General features: G+C 41.7%; 1 protein-coding gene across 1 annotated transcript in view; it reads left to right on the plus strand.

Moving 5' to 3' along the window:
• NXN (nucleoredoxin) overlaps positions 1-21176 on the plus strand; it is a 230416-nt gene that overhangs the window by 139068 nt on the left and 70172 nt on the right. Inside the window, exon 5 of the mRNA XM_089668446.1 lies at positions 14937-15043. Within this exon, the coding sequence (XP_089524572.1) occupies positions 14937-15043 (107 nt within the window). The remainder of the gene's footprint in view (positions 1-14936; positions 15044-21176) is intronic.

Raw genomic sequence — 21176 nt, forward strand, 5'->3', positions numbered from 1 at the left:
GCGCATGCCCGGGAGTACGCCATATGGCGTCCACCCGGAAATCTAAAGCATTTTTCCGGCCGCCAAACGGCTATTGGCCGGGCGGCTAATGGTTAATATAGTTATATACTAATACCCCTGCTGCCAGGACAACATATTAGTGTTTTTTTGCAATTTTCCATTTATTCTGAAGTATAGTTATGGTTTCTCCACTGCCAGGGTTCAGGTTTAACCAGATAGCTTTTAGAAGCAGAAAGTGTTCATTCAGCTTTAAAGAGTAACTTCACTGCTGTTGAGAAAAAAAATATTCTCCTCGGGGTGGTCTATGAACATTGTAAAGATTTTAACAAACTTTGTTGCAGAATTCTACCTTTTTGTCATTCTGAAGAAATAGCTTTGTTTGTCTGTGTCCATGTGTAGAGTGAATCTGTATGGGAGTGGTTTTATGATTATCAATCAGCTGCTGCACCTGCAGTGCTCTAATAAGAAAATTGTCAATGTCTGAATCCCTTTAGACGTGACTTCCCTTTGGGAGTATCTCACAAAAAATGATATTTTTGTTGCAGGGGATGTAAAAAATCTGACTTGTATCTTGTGCAGACTTGTGGGAAAATCAGTGAGCCAATTACACAAGCAGGAAATTACATTTTCAGGGGGTGTCCTGTACACACTCTGTGTACAGATTGCCTCCAGGTCAGTGGCGTAACATCCATGGGTTAATTGCACATGGGCCCCAAGAGTGGGGGGAGGCACTGCAGTGACTACACTGCACCTATGGATGAAACAAGTCTGAGGCACGGAAGCGCAAGTGTCACTGCCGGCATACCTGCTCCTGTCACTGTCTGCCCAAATGTCACTCTCTGGCCCGCCCGCTGTCACTCTCCAGGGCCCGACCCTGTCACTCCCTTGGGCTCACTCGCTGTTACTGCCTGGCGCCCACCCGCTGGTACCTCCCAAATCTTGCTCACTGCTACTGCCCTGTCACAGGGGATCTGTGTGGGGCAGACTGACCAATCGAGCAGTGCCCGGTGGCCCCATGAACATCTCATGAGAGGGTGCATGGATCCCCCACAATCAACGGTCTGAACTCTGTTTTTTGTTAGCGGCATGATACCTGTCACCTTCACACATGCAAATATGCACAGTCCAGAGTCTGGGTTATGAGCTGTAGATATCCCCACAGAACCCACCCCATAGAGGGAGATGGGACCAATCATCGGCATTGTCCAAGGTGGTGGTGGAGACACAGTGAGCCCACATCAGCAGCTAACAGTCCAGTGCTGGAAAGCTACACATGGGGGAGTTGGCTTAGTCTGCCTCACCGTTTTTTTATGCGTGGCCATGTGCCAGTTGGCAGCAGTAAGTCTCGGGTGTTGTGAAAACTGGGAGTCCCTCTGTGACACAGGTTACATTACTGGCAGCTTGCACACAGAGTGGCGGTTCTCAGCCTCCACTGCAAACACCTGACCTTCCCATCCCATTCCATCATGATCTCACAGTCACCACAAGGGGAGAAGGGGTGAGGAGTAGTGACTGGTGAAGAACATAGATAAGATTGGTGTATGGGAGAAGGAATAGAACATGACAGGACACGATTAAAAAAACTACCATGTCACCTGTGTTCAGAAACACTTCAATGCCTACACTTTAAATGGCAGGAGGAATTGTGTGCTAGCCACATATGGAGCAGTCTCTACTCTTCCCCAGTATAATACACCCCCCAAGTCAGTCTATGCCTGGTGCGGGGTATTGTACTGGGCACAGACTGACCTGAGGATGGGAGGGTGGTATTACACTGGGCAAAGACTGACCTGGGGGGTATTGTACTGGGGGCATACTGACCTAGGAGGGGTATTGTACTAGGGATGAGAGCTACATGGATGTACAGGATGGTATAGGAGAGGTACAGTGAAGGAAATAAGTATTTGATCCCCTGCTGATTTTGAATGTTTGCCCACTCACAAACAAATGGTCAGTCTAAAAATCGAATGGTAGGTGTATTGTAACACTGAGAGACAGAATAGCAACAAAAAATTCAAAAGAAATGCATGTCTAACAAATTATGCACTGATTTGCATGTTCATGAGGGAAATAAGTATTTGATCCCCTTCAAAAAAATAGGACTTAGTACTTGGTGCAAATCCCTTGTTGGCAATCACAGAGGTCAGACGTTTCCTGCAGTTGGCCACCAGGTTTGCACACAACTCAGAAGGGATTTTGGCCCACTCCTCTTGGCAGATCCTCTCCAAGTCATTAAGGTTTGGTGGCTGACGTTTGGCTACTCGAACTTTCAAAAATGTTTTGTTGCTATTCTGTCTCTCAGTGTTACAATACACCTACCATTCGATTTTTTAACAGATCATTTCTTGTGAGTGGGAAACATTCAAAATCAGCAGGGGATCAAATACTTATTTCCTTCACTGTATATGGATGTACAGGATGGTATAATGAAATAATATGGATGAATAGGATGGTATATAAGAGTGATACATGGATGAATAGGATGGCATATAAGAAAAGTACATGGATGAATAGGATGGTATATAAGAGTGATACATGGATGAATAGGATGGTATATAAGAAAAGTACATGAATGAATAGGATGATATATAAGAAAAGTATATGGATGAATAGGATGATATATAAGAAAAGTATATGGATGAATAGGATGGTATATAAGAAAAGTATATGGATAAATAGGATGGTATATAAAAGAGATAAATGGAAGTATAGGTTGGTATATAGGAGATGAACATGGATGCAGTTGCTTATCACCATAGATCTGAAAGTAGATATATAATTGTATAAAGTCATATTTGCAGAATTACATGTGCACTTGTGAGTTATAAGCTACCTTGTTTCCCAGGTACAAATTTTTGAAGATTGACTCTGTTTTATAATTTTTATGACTACATTGCACAAAGGAAACACCCTTCCCTATCCTGTTATTTTTTTTAAATGGTAATATCTTAAGGTTATCATTTTGGTCCACTATGTCAACCCAGCCTCTTTATGCACTCTTGACCCTTTTTGGTATGGGAGGAAGGTTCACACTTGGCATCTTTTGCCCCCCTCATTCTGCACTGTACATTCCCTATTTAACATTACCACAGTCTGCACTATGTAAATCATTCAGACTCTCTTTAACCACACCCCCTTTAAGCCATGCCCAATATTTAACGCAATTTTGATCTTGAGATTTTAACCCACTTTTGATCTTGAACACGGGCCCACTGATTTCACGATATACCCCTGCTGCAGGTAGCCATATTTTACAGAAAATTACAGCTCTGCAGATTGAAAAGGAAAGGTCATTTTTATTAACATTCAGTTACAATATGACTTAAGTTGCAATTGTATACGTTATTTTTTTTTTGCTAATTTTTTCTTTCCCACAAAAGTGGAACTTCCTCTGCGTTAAGGCAGGCCATTTATTTGAATGAGCTAGCAACTTACAAGTCTGCACTAGAAATCAGACATGTACCATTTTTGCAGTGCAGCACACCATATGGCAAAGCTCTTTTGGCTGTACTTCTGTGGATCACAGGATTGCAGTTCGTTCTGCACTACTGTGACCTGTTTTCAGCTGACAACGGGCTGAAGCTGGTCCAGGCTGGGGAAAGATCCCGACTTTAAAGTTGGGATCCACCCTAGGGTCTGGAGCGACACCTGATTCAGCCTCTCAGTGATCTGCTGAGAGCCTGAGCCAGCCGCTCCTTCCCCCCTCCACAGCCCAGCGCTTCAGTGAGTGTGGAGGTGTAGGGGCAGAGCAGACAGCTCAGATCTGCTCAGAGAGGCTGTGAGAAATCAGCGATCAGTGGTCATGTGATGACTGAGTTCTCACGCTTAGAGCTGGAACAGATGCAGCATTGGAGCGATAATGCATCCACCTAGGTAAATATAATTTGATGGAAAAAAAAACAAACCCAAACTTCTCTTTTAATAATGAATAGCACTGTATCACGCCAATTACACATGCTACCACACCGCAACAGTGCGATTGTACCTTAACATAGCTGATGCAGCCTGTGTTTTGGTAGATTCTCTGCATTAGCTGAGAACAAGTTAACATTTATGAAGCTATTTGACAGCGTGCTGCAAACATTCTCAAATGCTAAAGTGAAGCATTCAGTTTTACAAATAACTTTTACATTGTAGAGCATGTTCCAATGATTCTAAGCATAGCTTTAAATGTTAACCAGAAATACAGCAAACCATATGTATAGTGAAAAGCATCACAACCTCAACATGTGGCTCTTGTATTTTTTCACTTTAAGAATGTTTTATACTATGCCTACACATTAATAAAAATCTCAAAGGAGTTGCATTTCACAATGAAGCCTCCCTTGTTTGGCAGTGCAGAACTTTGAGGATGACATCATGAGTCTTGTATGCTCTGGCTCAGCTTCCGGCTCTTTGGTTGGACTCTGTTAATTCTTCACTGATTACATTTTAACGTGAAGTTTTATTGGTGCACTTTTGGTGTAGTCTTTATTTTATGTGAGTAAATTTTTTTTAATGTATAGCCATAGGGTCGATTTACTAGTGCAACTACACTTGCAGTGCACAGACTATTTGCCTTTAGCAGATCAACCCCATACTGTTTTAATATTTGTTTGGGATTGGTAATGGAATTGTATTCAAATATTCAATTACAGAAGTTTTCCTCCTAAATGTGTGTAATGGTGAAAACCCTTTCTGTTGTTGTCTTTTGCTAACTGATCATGTTTTCCCACTCAAACGCCAGTGGAGCTGCTCAGCCTTATTTCAGAATTTGGTGCTACTGCTTGTCAGAAAAGGTATCCCCATCTTCAAGCACTCTAGTGTCCTTAAAGCTCCCTATTTTTTACAATATCAACACGTTTTGTGCAGCAAGAGGATTTTTATCACTGTTGTTGCTAAAGCTAAAAAATCTTCCAAAACTAGAAAAATCTTTGATTAAGCAGTTTTCATAATATAAGTGTCAGACACCATTCCTTAGAGTACACAGGTTTGCATTGACCCTGTTGCTTTACAACTGTTACCAAAATCCCAGGCATTGGTGATAATTTGTGGAAGCTTCAAGACAGTAAGGGTTGTAGTAAGGGAACTCCAGTTCCCTTTTACTCCTCTTGAAGTATTATTGTCTGAAATATATAGGTATACCTGTTGACTAAATTAAAAGTTGTGTGTGATGTAAAAACTGCTTGTATCAATTTTTGGTGGTCCTATCAACAGAACGATCAAAGGTTTAAATGAATGCCCGTGTAGTCTTTGTGTCTGTAGTGTAACTGAAAGTTATGTGCTCAATAAACCAGCAAGAAAATGAGAGACACAGAGAAACACAGGACAACTGCCAATTTATTTCATTTATCTGGGGACATAAACCTAATCTTGGTGAGATGATATTAGCTGGCAACAGCTGAATAGTGCTGGAAGGAAGAACTGTCAGGCGACCGATAACTTTTCCAGGAAACTTTTTTTTTTAATAGCTAAATGCATTACAGTAAAAGGTATTGTGGTTGTCAGCCATGGAAATAAACTTTCTCTGTGTAAGCATATCCAACATTTAGAATTGAAGAGCATTTTAACCAGCAAGTTTAGTTCTGCAAGACATTTTTCTTAAAAATTCCAAAACTCTGAATACACCAGGATGACTCATATGGCATTGATGAGATCTTGTGCTCAGATCAGTTGGTGTTGTGTTGTAAAATGGCAGTTTATGGAGTCAGTTAAATAAGATTGTACTGTATCTATTTGTTTTAACCATTTCATTCCTCACACCTGTACACCCACTGTGGAACAGAGCAATTTCTATATTTATACTATGCCTGCTTATTCAACAATAACTTTTTACTTAACGTGGAATTACTGCTTAGACCTAACTATCCTTAAAACTGCCCCCTAACATCTACGCTAACTAACCTATTTAAGATGTATATACCGTATTTTTCGCTCCATAAGACGCACCTGACCATAAGACGCACCTAGGTTTTAGAGGCAGAAAACAGGAGAAAAAAAATTCTGAACTAATGGACTGCAGACATAGTACAGGAGATGACCAGAGACTGCGGACACAGTACAGGAGATGACCAGAGACTGCGGACACAGTACAGGAGATGACCAGAGACTGTGGACACAGTACAGGGGATGACCAGAGACTGCGGACATAGTACAGGAGATGACCAGAGACTGCAGACACAGTACAGGAGATGACCAGAGACTGCGGACACGGTACAGGATATGACCAGAGACTGTGGACATAGTATAGGAGATGACCAGAGACTGCGGACACAGTACAGGGGATGACCAGAGACTGCGGACACAGTACAGGAGATGACCAGAGACTGTGGACACAGTACAGGGGATGACCAGAGACTGTGGACACAGTACAGGGGATGACCAGAGACTGCGGACACAGTACAGGAGATGACCAGAGACTACAGACAGTACAAGGAGACGCAGAGACTGAGGACAGTACAGGGGATGACCAGAGACTGCGGACAGTACAGGGGATGACCAGAGACTGCGGACAGTACAGGGATGACCAGAGACTGCGGACAGTACAGGGGATGACCAGAGACTGCAGACAGTACAGGGGATGACCAGAGACTGCGGACAGTACAGGGATGACCAGAGACTGCGGACAGTGCAGGAGATGACTGCTGACCTTTGGGGAGGGATGGGGAGTGGGTACCTGAATTTGACAGGTACCCGCTCTTACTTCCACGGAGTTGTTCTTTGATCTTACCTGTTCCTCTATCCAGCCGCGCGCTGTCTACCCGGCTTCTGTAGTGTGGGCGCTCTGCGGACAGCCGGATGCCCAGTGCGCATGAGCGAGAAGAGCTGCACTTTGTGATTGGTCCGGCGGCTTCTGGGATCTGTCATGTGTCCCAGGTACTGCCTTACCATTCACAAACAGCACCGCTTCTTGCGCATGCGCACTTGGGATCCGGCTGTCACGCACACTACAGAAGCCGGGAAGACACTGCAAATCTGAGCGGCCAGCCCGGTATTCTGACACGGCGGCAGTGGAAATACCGGACCGGCCACTCCATATTCGCTCCATAAGACGCACTGACATTTTCCCCCCTTTTTTGGGGGGAAAAAAGTGCGTCTTATGGAGCGAAAAATACAGTACTTAACTATTTTCAGGCCGGTCTGCTCGCTTGATGTTTTGTCTGTTAGCCTGCAGCAACTGCAGGGGAGAGGGGCGAGCTTGCTGACAACAGCTAGTAAAGCTTGGAGCAGTGGCATCACCAATAGGTTTCAATGGCCCATCTGTTGTTGGTGCTTCCTCCTCTCCCTTGCAGCTGCACTGGCTTACATAGGGGAGCCGGATCACGGGACTTTATCAGAGTGGCCTGAAAATAGGTAAGTATATGCATGTTTCTTACACATATATCTATATGGTCCTCCCATGCTCTAGGCCTCCTAATCAATATAACCAAAAAGCTGCTAACACCTTACCATATACCAGATGGGAAAATGACAAATATAAAGCTAATTGGTGCTGCACTTATTCTAAGTGAGAAATAAACTCCTATTATAAATATACCACACAAAATATTAATATTAGTGAAAATGATATGATAATATATACAAAATTAGAAATAAAATATAGAATAAAATACACATGAAACATCCAAACGTATGGATAACAGTGAATAACACCCAAACATAAAGGGATAACCTAGGTACACCACTGGAAATAAATAGATGACTATGGGTGAAAAATATATACTGCTTCTTTCATAAATTGTGCCCACATAAAACAGTGATATGATCCTTAAATAGGATCCCAAAAGAACAGTGATAAAAAATAAAGCCACAAGACTTCTATAATGCAACTAAATAATTGCTATAAGAAATACTGTATTTTCCGGCATATAAGACGACCCCCTACTTTTCCTGGTAAAATATAGGGTTTGGGCTATACTCGCCGTATAAGACTACCCCTCTTCCAACGCACACCAAATAAATATTAAAAAAACATATGCTCACCAGATAGACTCTGTTTTTTCACCACAGATAAGATGCACACCAAACTTCATTAGAGATCCGCTGTTCCAACATTAGAATTGGCTGAAGTGCAGATGCTCCTGCTTCCCCCTGCCTTCCCTCAGAATCGCCAATCCAACCCAGTATACAACAACCAGCCAATCACAGCAAGCGATGTATTTTCTGTGCACACTGCATACAAAGCCTGCTTGGATTGGGTGGGTCAGCTCTCCCTGCCTGCCGAGCCCTCCCTGTCTCCAAGACGATCTGAGCGGTAGTACGCAATGTGATACTGCCGGCATGAGAAAACCACAGAGAGCAGGGAGAGGGGGCTGCTCCAGGAGCGGCTGGCCAGGATGTAGCGCACAGTGGCTCAGCTAAAGGGCGCCTGTCCCTGAAGCTGGAGATGGACAGCTTCTCCACGCATCTGCGCATGTCACGGTTTTCGGCAGAAGTAGCCGATCGCTGATCACCATCCATAGCACAGAACTGCCTCAGTTAACCCCTTTTAGGCTGCACCGCTGAGTGCACGCAGCGCTGAAGCTGATCCCGCGGATCAATCGCCGACGCTCCCGCAAGATGGATAGAAGCATCATGGAAAGGAGAGAGGTCGGATGCAGTATCTCTGTGATCGCTTGATCGTCTCTGAAACCGTGACATGCACAGATGCGTCAGGGAGACACATCTTCATGGGGGGGACTCATCTTGCCGCTACACCAGCTCGGAAGTAAGTTTCAGCGCGCCGTATGCCGGCTTATAAGACGACACCCCGCGTATAAGACGACCCCCGACTTTTGAGAAGATTTTCATGGGTTAAAAAGTCGTCTTATACGCTGGAAAATACGGTAATCCCAAGATGTCCGTATTCACAGTGAACATAATGAAAAATGGGTGAAAGTGAAAAACCAAAAGAACTGTTGAAACTGTGTATAATGAAAATTAAGCCACAAGGCTTTATGCAACACAACTCTGTTGCTGAAAAAAATAATCAGCCAAAACTTACAGATAAAAGTGAAAATAGTGATGAATAGAATATACGTGAAAACCACAGAACAGTGACCCCTAAATCGGGGATAAGTTAATAATTAAATAAGTGACTTGAACTATATGGACCAAATTAGTCCTAAAAATATATATAAATGACCCAACATATAATAAGTCACATGAACTCCATATATTCCAGCCAAAATGTGAAGTCCAATACACCTTAAACAGTGAAGGTGTTTTATAGTTCTTAGATAGTGCTGGTGTTTTAAAGGTGTATACACAAAACGATGAGATCCAACACTAGGTGAAATGCCCCCTCACCTCCATGGAGTGACCCTGCAGGGCCAAAAAGCCTTTCTCAGACAATATCGCATCAACCAGGAGCCAGGACCCACTTCCAAAAGGTATCGGGTACAGCGATGGATCAGTCCCCTTTACTGGTGGGTACCAGCACAGCAGGAACCCTCTCCAAAGCAGTAAAATTAGGATCGGCCAATTCTCATGCAGCCAAAAGGAATATAAAAGAAGATGCTCCCATTATTTCTTATAGCAACAATTTAGTTGCATTATAGAAGTCTTGTAGCTTTATTTATTATCACTGTTCTTTTGGGATCCTATTTAAGGATCATATCACTGTTTTATGTGGGCACAATTTATGAAAGAATTGTGGGTGTTTTTCACTGTTATCCATAAGTTTGGATGTTTCATGTGTATTCTATTCTATATTTTATTTCTAATTTTGTGTATATTATCATAGCATTTTCACTATTATTAATATTTTGTGTGGTATATTTATAATAGGAGTTTACTTTTCACTTAGAATAAGCGCAGCACCAATTAGCTTTATATATGTTTCTTACACAGGCTAGTTAACGTAGATGTTAGGAGAGTGGAAGAGACAGTTTTAATCTCTTCCATACTGGACACTTTTATCCCCTTCCTGTCCTTCCTACTTTGAATGACAATTGCGCGGTCATACAAAATTGTACCCAAACTAAAATTTTATCATTTTCTTCACACAACTAGAGCTTTCTTTTGGTGGTATTTAATCACCGCTGGGGTTTTTATTTTTTGAAAATTTGGAAAAAAAAACAAGTTTTTCTTTGTATCTTTTATAAAAGTTTGCAAATAAATAATTATTCTTCATAAATTTAGGCCAAAATGTATTCTACTACATGTCTTTGGTGAAAATAACCCAAATTAGGATGTATTATTTAGTTTGTAGGAAAGTTATAGAGTTCACAAACTATGGTATAGATCTGAATATTGATCAATCCTGAAGTACTGACGGCCAATCTAATTTCTTGAGGGCCAGGAATGTCAGATCAGTACAGATATCCTCCAAATGTCCCCTTTTTGCAAAGTAGACAGTCCGAAGTATTTTATAAGAGGCATGGCGAGTTTTTTGACGTTAAAATTTTTTGTCATATTTTTTCAGAAAATGAAACAATTTAAAAATTATTTTCACTATTTTTTTTTTTACATACTGTCATCAGTGCAGTACAGCGTCATCATATAACTGGCATGGCGGTGATCAGGGGCACTGACTGGTGACAGTATGAAAAAAATTTTTTTTTTTATTACTTTTTTTTTTCTTAAAGATTTTTTTTCATATTTCACTATGACCAAAGTAGTACAATGTTACCATAGTAACATTGTACTACTTTGGGGAAGTGATCACTGCTTTTTTTTTTTTTTTTTTACACAATTTGCTTATAGCAAAGAATTACTTTGCTATAAGCAAGCATTTACCTGAATGACATCGATTCATTCAGGGGTTTTTTTTTTTTTTTGCTTAGCTGTGATTTGGCCATGGCTAATCACATGACACAGCTGGGCTGTGGTTGGCCCAGCTTGTGCATGTGATCGCTGTGACCATTCACATCTAGGCACACTAGTATTCAATGGATGGCATGAATGAAGCCATCCTTTGTATACAACTGTCATGTGACCTGCTCTGATTGGTCACAGCAGGTCACATGTTGTCGGCAACGGGGCCGGTACTCAGATCTGTCATCGGCCGTGTCCGAGGTACATGGCCGGTGACAGATCGCGGCTCTGCGGGCGTGCAAACTGCGCATGTCCGAAAGGACGCCATATGGCGTCCACCCGAAACGGCAAGGTGCTCGCCCAGCCACCATCTGGCCATAGGCCAGGTGGGAAAAGGTTAAGGCTAGTTATATGTAAGCAGGAATTCCACTTTAAAGCCTAAGTTTATTCAAAATCTAAAAAAGTACAAGAGACTTTACTTTAAAATAAAGCTTTGCTTGTTTTTAAAAAAAAAAAAAAAAAAGATATAGGTATAACTTTGTTATCATATGCCTAGTTAGTACATAAGATCAGAAAATCAGAAGAAAAGTACCACTTTTGAAGTGATCATATGATAATCTGATCTTTAGTACACAATGTTCGAGAGCCGATCATGACAGTTCATGCAAGATTATCTGAAAGGACAAACATGAACATTTTTCTCATACAATACCAGAATTATTATTTTTTTTAAATCGGTACAGTATTCATCTGAAAAAAAATCAGAAGACCAAGACCATGCATGTTCAGAAATGAAAGAATACAATGCAATACATTACATCACTCCTGAAGTTGTACAAGAATTTTCATAAGTTTAGTAACCTCTTCATTTTCTATATGAAACTAGCATGCCAAAAAAAAAAAAAAAAAAAGACCATTCTGTACAATCTGTACAAGGGAATTTACATACAATTAATACAAAGCCACCCTTGTGCTGCTGGCTGCGGTTTTATTTGAAATACTCTGTCCTCTGATTTCCCTTATTTCTGCAGCTGTAATCTTTTGGTACTGCAGAGGTTAATACCATTCAAGGGACTGTTACATTAAAATAAATGTGTTGCACCGTTCAAAATATTAGTTCACTAAAGTGTGTAAATACAGCCATAAAGTGTACAAATAATTCATAACAGTAATAAAGTCCTCAATAACTCAGTGGTGACAAAAATAGATATAAATAAAATTTATGAAATCCAACAACCAAGATGGTGTGATGGAATCGTGCTCAATCCATGCATCAAATGATAACCAAAAGTGATATGTGCTTGTAATCTTCACCACTGTGCATGCAGTTCAAAAAAATACAAGCCGACCCACCAGAAGCTGAGACCTCTAAATCAAGGTCTGACGGAGCTTTATGAAAAAAACCCAATCATGGATGGATGGATCAGCATTTGGAGCTCCAATGGCAATCAGTCTTTGGTAAGATTAGTATGGACCCCACTCGTAACACCGCCATCAGGTGCCGGTTTAAATTATGGAGGTAGATCAGTCAGCAGACCCACATAAGAAAAAGGAAGAGGGGTCGCTCATGGTGCAGTTTGTATAAAAATGTTTATTTAAAACAGACTGTTACTCACAAGCGATTTAAATCAAGAAGCATATCGGATACAAAAGCGCTCAGCGCCCCGGCGGGCGTAATGACATCAACGCTAACCCGGCGCGTTACGTGCCAAAGGACGACGTCACTGGGGCAACAGAAATAGTGGTGAAGCTCAGCAAAGAGGACTATATAGGTTAATAATATGGTCCACCAGAGGGCGCTCAACCACACCAATATACTGGATGTAAATGACGGCCCTCACATGGCCACCATACTCTATAGGACCATTACTTATGGCTGCCAGTTTTCAAAGGATCATAGAAGCGGACAAACAAATAAATAAACAAACATACCTCCACTTTAGAGAACTAATATTTTGAACAGCACAACACATTTAATTTAATTTGTTTGTTTATTTTGGTGAGAAGACACAGTGAGTACAGCTGTTTATTTTGTTTAATTGTTTGATGAACTTTTCTTACATACATAGCACAGGGTAGTAATTTTTTCTATTTGAGGGACTATGCCCCCATCCTCCATTCATAGAAGCTGTACTATAGCTTCCATTAATGAAAAGCGCTCTAGGAATGAAAGATGGGCAGATGGATGAAAAGTACACCTCTCCCATTCATAGATAATTTTTCATTAATCCTCCATGAGCTACTAAACCTTTGCCTTTCCCTCTCACTTCAATTTGTTTGGAACAAGCAGTGCATACTAGCTGCGGTCACGTGCACTGCTCTATGCACACTACAAATCTCATAGTCTCTAGTCCATCTCAGGAGCAAGCAAGATGGCTATGTCTCTATTTAAAGTGGTTCTAAAGCCTAAACATTTTGACCTTAATGCATTTCCTGTTTAGGTAGTAATATCTCCTCTATATTCATTCGATATCGCCCTTATACTCACTCACTCGAGCCTTGTGCCCATCTATAGCAGTTCTCCCTGCTCTCAAAGACTTTGCTGTCAGTCAAATCCTGTGATGAAGATGCAGCATGGTGCCGAGCCGCTCTGTCTGTGTCTATGGATGCATGCAATGTGATTCGGGGGACCCTAGAAGAGGAGGATCAGGGCAGCTCTGTGCACTTCTGTTGCACAGAGCAGGTAAGTATAACATGTTTATTATTTTAAAAAAAAACATTAAGGGACACAGAATGATGGGTTACGATGTTGCTGTTAAGAGATTGGCCCAGTTAAAACCCCAATCACTTCCAGCCTGCCACAGTATTTTTCTGCTCCCTGTATCCAGGTTTTTTTGTTCCTGAATACCTTTAAGAGTCAGGTTTCTGCTTTACACCCAAGCAGTTGTGGGAGTTATGCCACTGACGCCATAGGATCTAAATATAGTTTATTCAATCCTTCATATAAATCTCTTTTCGAGAACAGTCAGGAAATTCCTCTTCTGACTCTCTTTGGTGCTACATAGAGATAAGGTGGTATTTTAGCCTTGGTTATTTTTCCTGCTGAAATTTGTGTCAGTGTTTGATATGAATGAGTAATGCTTCATTATTTGGATGTGGACCAGGATGTTAGAATTTTTGGCACCTTACCTGAGTTATACCGCCTCTATTTGGAAAATGGATTCCTTGTTCATAGGTTGTCCTAGAAATCGGTAGGTGGTCTCGTACAACAATTCTAAATAGATTTGTCAGACAGTGGTTCATGCCTATGCCCTCTTGGGCTGGGAACCTCAGTTTCCCATTACTGGTCATTCTACCTAGGCTCTAAGTACTCCCTGGGCTCTTCATCATTGTTCCTCTGTTTCTCAGGTTTGCAAGGCAACTGTTTGGTCATGCTTTTATCAAATTTTACAAAGTTGACATTGCTGCCTCTGCTAGTTTTGGCAGTAAGGTTTTGCAGACAGCAGTTTGAGTTTTGCTGTGGTGTTCTTTAATATGTATGTATGTTAAACTATGAGCCCACGCACTTTGCTTCTGGCGCTGCTTTGGGACATGTCCTTGGTCAAAATCTAAAGAGTAGATTGCATCGTTCAATGAACAGAAGAGAAAATGGGATTTTTGTAGTCACTGTAAAATTATTTTCTCTCTCGTTCGAATTCTGTACAACCAGCCTGTTGCTATAGCTGGCAACACTGACCATTGTAACACAGTAGCAATGCAGGAGTGATTCCCCTATCCAGAAGAAATGTGTGGATGAGGGAATCAGCACATTTTCTTTTTTGTTCAACCCGCTGGTTGAATTAAATAAAAAAGTATAATAGCTTGCAGAAGTGTTTGCTTAGCTTCTTCAGAAGTGGCCCCTTCATCTAAATTATCCAGGGAAGAAACTGGTTTGTCCTGTGTTTCTTAGGTTTTCAACAAGGTGCTGGTCCCAGTTCTTGCTCTGCTTTCCTCACAGACCACCCACCCTGTGGGTTATATGGACAACCACCTTCTGTTCCTAACATGCTGTTATCAAGTACTATACAAATACTGATCTTTTAGCATTCTCTTAAACATTTACATTATTAACTTTTTTTTTTTTTTATAGAATCAAACATCTATTACTTGGTTCTATATTGGGTACAGAATTCCTGGTGTCAGTGGAGACCTGTTATATCATCTTACAGTGTGCATAATGGCTACTAAAAATGTGACATGACTGTAAACAAGATTTTTTTTTTTTTGTTTTCATTACTTAGGTCAGAAGAATCATTTAAGCAGTATTTCAGTGAGATGCCCTGGTTGGCAGTTCCATACAGTGACGAAGCACGACGGTCACGGTTAAACCGATTATATGGAATACAAGGTGAGATATTCCATTACTTATGTTATGGAATAACATAATTTAGTTTATGGAATAAAAATACCTCACATATAGTCACACACAGGTTACACTGGAGATTAGATTGTGCATATAATTATAATAATTCTCTATATTTTTAAATTCATCAGCAATGAATTACTAGTAGCCAAGATGGTAAATTTGTGTTATTACTGAGGATGGATTTTTACGGACTACAGAATCTTTATACGAGAGATTATCTTTACCATTAATATTTCTTTAGAAATGTATGTATCGGCTATTAGTATTACTATTTTTGTTGCCTTATGAATAGGTATTTTTATAGTAAATTTATTTTATATTTCCACTATATAGCAGTGATATATTATGTAGTGCATTAGAGAGTACATAGATTAATTCACATCAGTCTCTAGGTTTGAAGCAGCTCTACCACACTCCTCTTACTGTATTCTTTGTGCATATGGCAACAAGATTACATTTTGGAATCCATACAAAAATCACAATATCAGGATCTGTATATAGTGTATGTTTATTTAGAGCGTGTATTTTTGACATTACTGATGTCATTTCCTGATTTGAAGCATCTGCTCTGTAGATTTGCCTTCTGATCGAACAATGGCTGTGTAGTTTATTTACTTACTAGTTCTAGTAAACATTACCATATTGTGCAGTGCTTTATAATGGACATTGATATCAGTGCCTTCCCTTTAAGGAGTTTATTATCTATCCTCTTTAACATATTCACTCATGTTTACATACAATGAACGGCATGTCAAAGCCAGTTAACCTACCAGTATGTATTTTGGATTGTGAGAGAAAGCATATGTGAACACAAAGCATAAAGTTGCCACAGTCAGTATGCAGTGGAACCAAGAATTCCAGGGCTGCAAGGCAAGAATTGTGACCACTTAAAGTATATGTGAACCCTCACATTGTAAAACATTTCATTTTACATATAAATGAAAGGAAACGCACCTAGGTTTTAGAGGAGGAAAACAAGAAAAAAAATATTCTAAACCAATGGACTGCAGACATAGTACAGGAAATGACTAGAGACTGCAGACATAGTACAGGAGATGACCAGAGACTGCAGACATACTACAGGAGATGACCAGAGACTTTGGACATGGTACAGGAGATGACCAGAGACTTTGGACATGGTACAGGAGATGACCAGAGACTTCGGACATGGTACAGGAGATGAGCAGAGACTGCGGACATACTACAGGAGATGAGCAGAGACTGCGGACATACTACAGGAGATGACCAGAGACTGCGGACATACTACAGGAGATGACCAGAGACTGCGGACATACTACAGGAGATGACCAGAGACTGCGGACATACTACAGGAGATGACCAGAGACTGCGGACACAGTACAGGAGATGACCAGAGACTGCGTACATACTACAGGAGATGACCAGAGACTGCGTACATACTACAGGAGATGACCAGAGACTGCGGACATACTACAGGAGATGACCAGAGACTGCGGACATACTACAGGAGATGACCAGAGACTGCGGACATACTACAGGAGATGACCAGAGACTGCTGACATACTACAGGAGATGACCAGAGACTGCGGACACAGTACAGGAGCTGACCAGAGACTGCGGACAAACTACAGGAGATGACCAGAGACTGCGGACATAGTACAGGAGATGACCAGAGACTGCGGACATAGTACAGGAGATGACCAGAGACTGCGGACACACTACAGCAGATGACCAGAGACTGCAGACCTTTGGGGAGTGGAAAGAGGGGGGAACGGGTACCCGAATTTGAAAGGTACCCGCTCCCTCTTCTGCGGAGTTGTCCTCCCTCTCAGTCTTCTGGGACACATGACAGGTCCCAGGAGACATCCGGACCATTTACAAAGCGCATCGCTTCTCGCGCATGCGCAGTGGACACCCGGCTTTTAAGCCACAAGCTGTCATAGCCGAGTGCCCACACTAAAGATGCCGGCACCAGGGAGAGAAGACAGTGAGGACACCGCTGGATCAAGGAACAGGTAGGACCGAAGAGCAGGTTCTGCTGCACAGAAGAGCCGAGCGGCCAGCCCGGCATTCTAACATGGCGGCGGCAGGAATACCGGGCAGGCCACTCCATATTCACTCCATAAGACGCACAGACATTTCCCCCCATTTTATGGGGAGAAGAAAGTGTGTCTTATGGAGCGAAAAATACGGTAAGTAAACCATACCCAAATGATGTAACAGAAAAAAACGTTCAGCGTCTCAAAACACAAATTAAGCAACGTGAAAATTTGTACTGCATCGAAAGTAACTCACCATCAATAATAAAATATTGCATCCAGACGCCCCCAATGCATTTTGTGCGAATGCATGCCTTCAGGGGACACGTTGCGGCTGAGCTATATGTTGACATCACACCTCCACTTCCATGTTTGGAGCTGGCGGCCATCTCTGTAAGTGCACTATGATATACTGTATGTCATGATGATCATGTTTGCTGGCATCTGGATGCAATATTTTATTATTTGATGTGAAGATTCTACATTTTAAATAAATTACTACACTATATGTGGTCCCTTGTGGCTCCATGCAGTGAGTGCTTCTTTTCTAAACAGCATCAAGTAGACTAGAGCATCTGACTGTCTCCAGTGGTAAGAGGTGGTACTACCCATTAATCCCAATGTGATGGTTGCGCTGGATGACCATGTGTGAGGGGCTTTATTGATACAAACGTGCATGTTCCTGCTTTCCTTTGGCAGTTTAGGAGAGTGATTGAAGTTGGCCATAGATGGATTGAAATTTAGCTGGTTCAGTAGGGAATAGACAAATTTTAGTCCATCTGTGGCCGTTCCTGTTCACGAGAAGTCGATCTAATGATTCACTTTTCACGAGCAGGCTTGTTCGATCCATGCTGCAACACTGATCAGTATATTCTGACAGTGGAAAAGACCCTGCTTTCAGAATACAATAACACATGAGGGATGATTTCTCTATCCACCTTGGTTTTGTAGATGGGGGAATCCATTCAGTTTTTCCAGTCAGACCACTGGCTGATCAAAAGAAATGTATCAGTATATGGCCAGCCTGGCATGTCCCTCTGGTTGTGAAATTCTAGATTGAAGTACTGCTCAGTGCCTGTGCTGTTTGGAATTGGTAAGAGCTTTTTGAGAGGCATTTTCATGTCTATTTGGCACCCGCATTTAGTTTGAAGTAATTTGTAAAACTGTTTAGTATATCATACAGTGGGGCAAAAAAGTATTTAGTCAGCCACCAATTGTGCAAGTTCTCCCACTTAAAAAGATGAGAGAGGCCTGTAATTGGCATCATAGGTAGACCTCAACTATGAGAGACAAAAATCCAGACATTCACAGTGGCTGATTTGGAAGAATTTATTTGCAAATTATGGTGGAAAATAAGCATTTGGTCACCTACAAACAAGCAAGATTTCTGGCTCTCACAGACCTGTACCTTCTTCTTTAAGAGGCTCCTCTGTCCTGCACTCATTACCTGTATGAATGGCACCTGTTTGAACTTGTTATCAGTCTAAAAGACACCTGTCCACAACCTCAAACAGTCACACTCCAAACTCCACTATGGTGAAGACCGAAGAGCTGTCGAAGGACACCAGAAACAAAATTGTAGACCTGCACCTGGCTGGGAAGACTGAATCTGCAATTGGCAAGCAGCTTGGTGTGAACAAATCAACTGTGGGAGCAATAATTAGAAAATGGAAGACATACAAGACCACTGATAATCTCCCTCGATCTGGGGCTCCACGCAAGATCTCACCCCGTGGGGTCAAAATGATCACAAGAACGGTGAGCAAAAATCCCAGGACCACACGGGGGGACCTAGTAAATGACCTGCAGAGAGCTGGGACCAACGTAACAAAGGCTACCATCAGTAACACACTACGCTGCCAGGAACTCAGATCCTGCAGTGCCAGACGTGTCCCCCTGCTTAAGCCAGTACATGTCTGTGCCCGTCTGAAGTTTGCTAGAGAGCATTTGGATGATCCAGAAGAGGATTGGGAGAATGTCATATGGTCAGATGAAACCAAAAAAGAACTGTTTAGTGGAAACACAACTCGTCGTGTTTGGAGGAGAGAGAATGCTGAGTTGCATCCAAAGAACACCATACCTACTGTGAAGCATGGGGGTGGCAACATCATGCTTTGGGGCTGTTTCTCTGCAAAGGGACCAGGACGACTGATCCATGTACAGGACAGAATGAATGGGGCCATGTATCGTGAGATTTTGAGTGCAAACCTCCTTCCATCAGCAAGGGCATTGAAGATGAAACGTGGCTGGGTCTTCCAACATGACAATGATCCCAAACATACCGCCCAGGCAACGAAGGAGTGGCTTCGTAAGAAGCATTTCAAGGTCCTGGAGTGGCCTAGCCAGTTTCCAGATCTCAACCCCATAGAAAACCTTGGGAGGGAGTTGAAAGTCCGTGTTGCCCAGCGACAGCCCCAAAACATCACTGCTCTAGAGGAGATCTGCATGGAGGAATGGGCCAACATACCAGCAACAGTGTGTGCCAACCTTGTGAAGACTTACAGGAAACGTCTGACCTCTGTCATTGCCAACAAAGGATATATAACAAAGTATTGACATGAACTTTTGATATTGACCAAATACTTATTTTCCACCGTAATTTGCAAATAAATTCTTTCCAAATCAGCCAATGTGATTGTCTGGATTTTTTTTCTCATTTTGTCTCTCATAGTTGAGGTCTACCTATGATGCCAATTACAGGCCTCTCTCATCTTTTTAAGTGGGAGAACTTGCACAATTGGTGGCTGACTAAATACTTTTTTGCCCCACTGTACATATCATACCCTCAAAGTCTAACATTTTGCCTGCTGCTAATCCACATCCAATCTTTGATAAAGGCAAATAAATCTGAAACAATCTGAAGAAGTGTGATTTCACAGCTGAAATCCTTACACTGACATTCTTTTTCTTGGGTCACTAATTTCATGACATGCCATACTAAACTGTGGTTCAAGCTGAGTTAGCCATTGTAGCAACCACAGTCATCAGAAACAAACAACGTGGTAGGAACCGTAGGTCTAATAGCTGAAAGCATTTGAACCTGATTGGTATTATTTACAGGACTACTACCCTAAATTAATTTTCATAAAGTTTATGTGAAACAGCTTTCATTGCTATTTATGGATACATTTGTGAAATTTTCATTTTATTAAAGCAGAACTTGGAGTAGTATATTGTGGAGGACTGGTATTATTCAACATTACCCTTTTTGTTCTCAGCTCATATGAATGAAAACAACCAATTGGCATTCTGTTGCCTTCTCTTGTGTACACTGGAAGCTAAATAAAGAAATACTCTGCACAAAAAAACTACATATATATTAAATCCCAACTCTGCATTGCAAGGGTTAATTGCTTGTTTTGTTTAGGGGATTACAATAAAGGCTGCATCACTTACCTGTCTCCCTGCTCTGGCTGGCTCCAGCACTCTCTGCCAGAATCTACAGTCTGTGGGCGGAGCCTCAGTGTCATCTTGTATGGTACAGGGACTTTACCCCTGTATTGTACGTTTAGGAGGCTTTCATGTGTTCTGTGCCAGTTACAGCTTACAGAGCAGCTGCTGGGGATTGATTGCAGTGATGGAAGGTGCCTGTTTGAGTGAGGAGTAAGGAAAGTATTTATACTTTGCCCCTAGACATAGCAAGCAATAAACCCTTGTAGTGGGCCCCATTCCACCCCAGCTCCCCATACTGCAAGGGTTTATTGCTTGTTATGTCTAGGGGAATTTTTCATTTTCATGGATTTGGGCCTTAAGGCTGGATTCACACATGATTTTTTTTTTGTATAGGTATGCTAGCAGTTTAGAAGGGTATTTCAAGCATTTTACATCTGTATTCAAGTTCTAGGCTTTTATATTTTAGCAAATCGAAAGCACTAGGGGGAGGAGACCACTTCTAACAAGCTAAATAAAAGCCTTTAAAACCATTGTTCCCATTGAAGTCAATGGTGCCAAAAATGCCCATATTTGCCTCAAAAGTAGCTTATTTCACTTTTGGATAATCAGGCTTCAAGCTACAGGCAATTGAGCACTCAACAGCCACTAATGAAATACGTGGGATTTAAATAGCTGAACGTTTTTGGAGCTTTGATTTATAGGTG

The sequence above is a fragment of the Staurois parvus genome, unplaced genomic scaffold (assembly GCF_062004578.1).
Source record: "Staurois parvus isolate SC_StPar_1 unplaced genomic scaffold, SC_StPar_1.0 ptg000058l, whole genome shotgun sequence".
Classification (NCBI taxonomy): Eukaryota; Metazoa; Chordata; class Amphibia; order Anura; family Ranidae; genus Staurois; species Staurois parvus.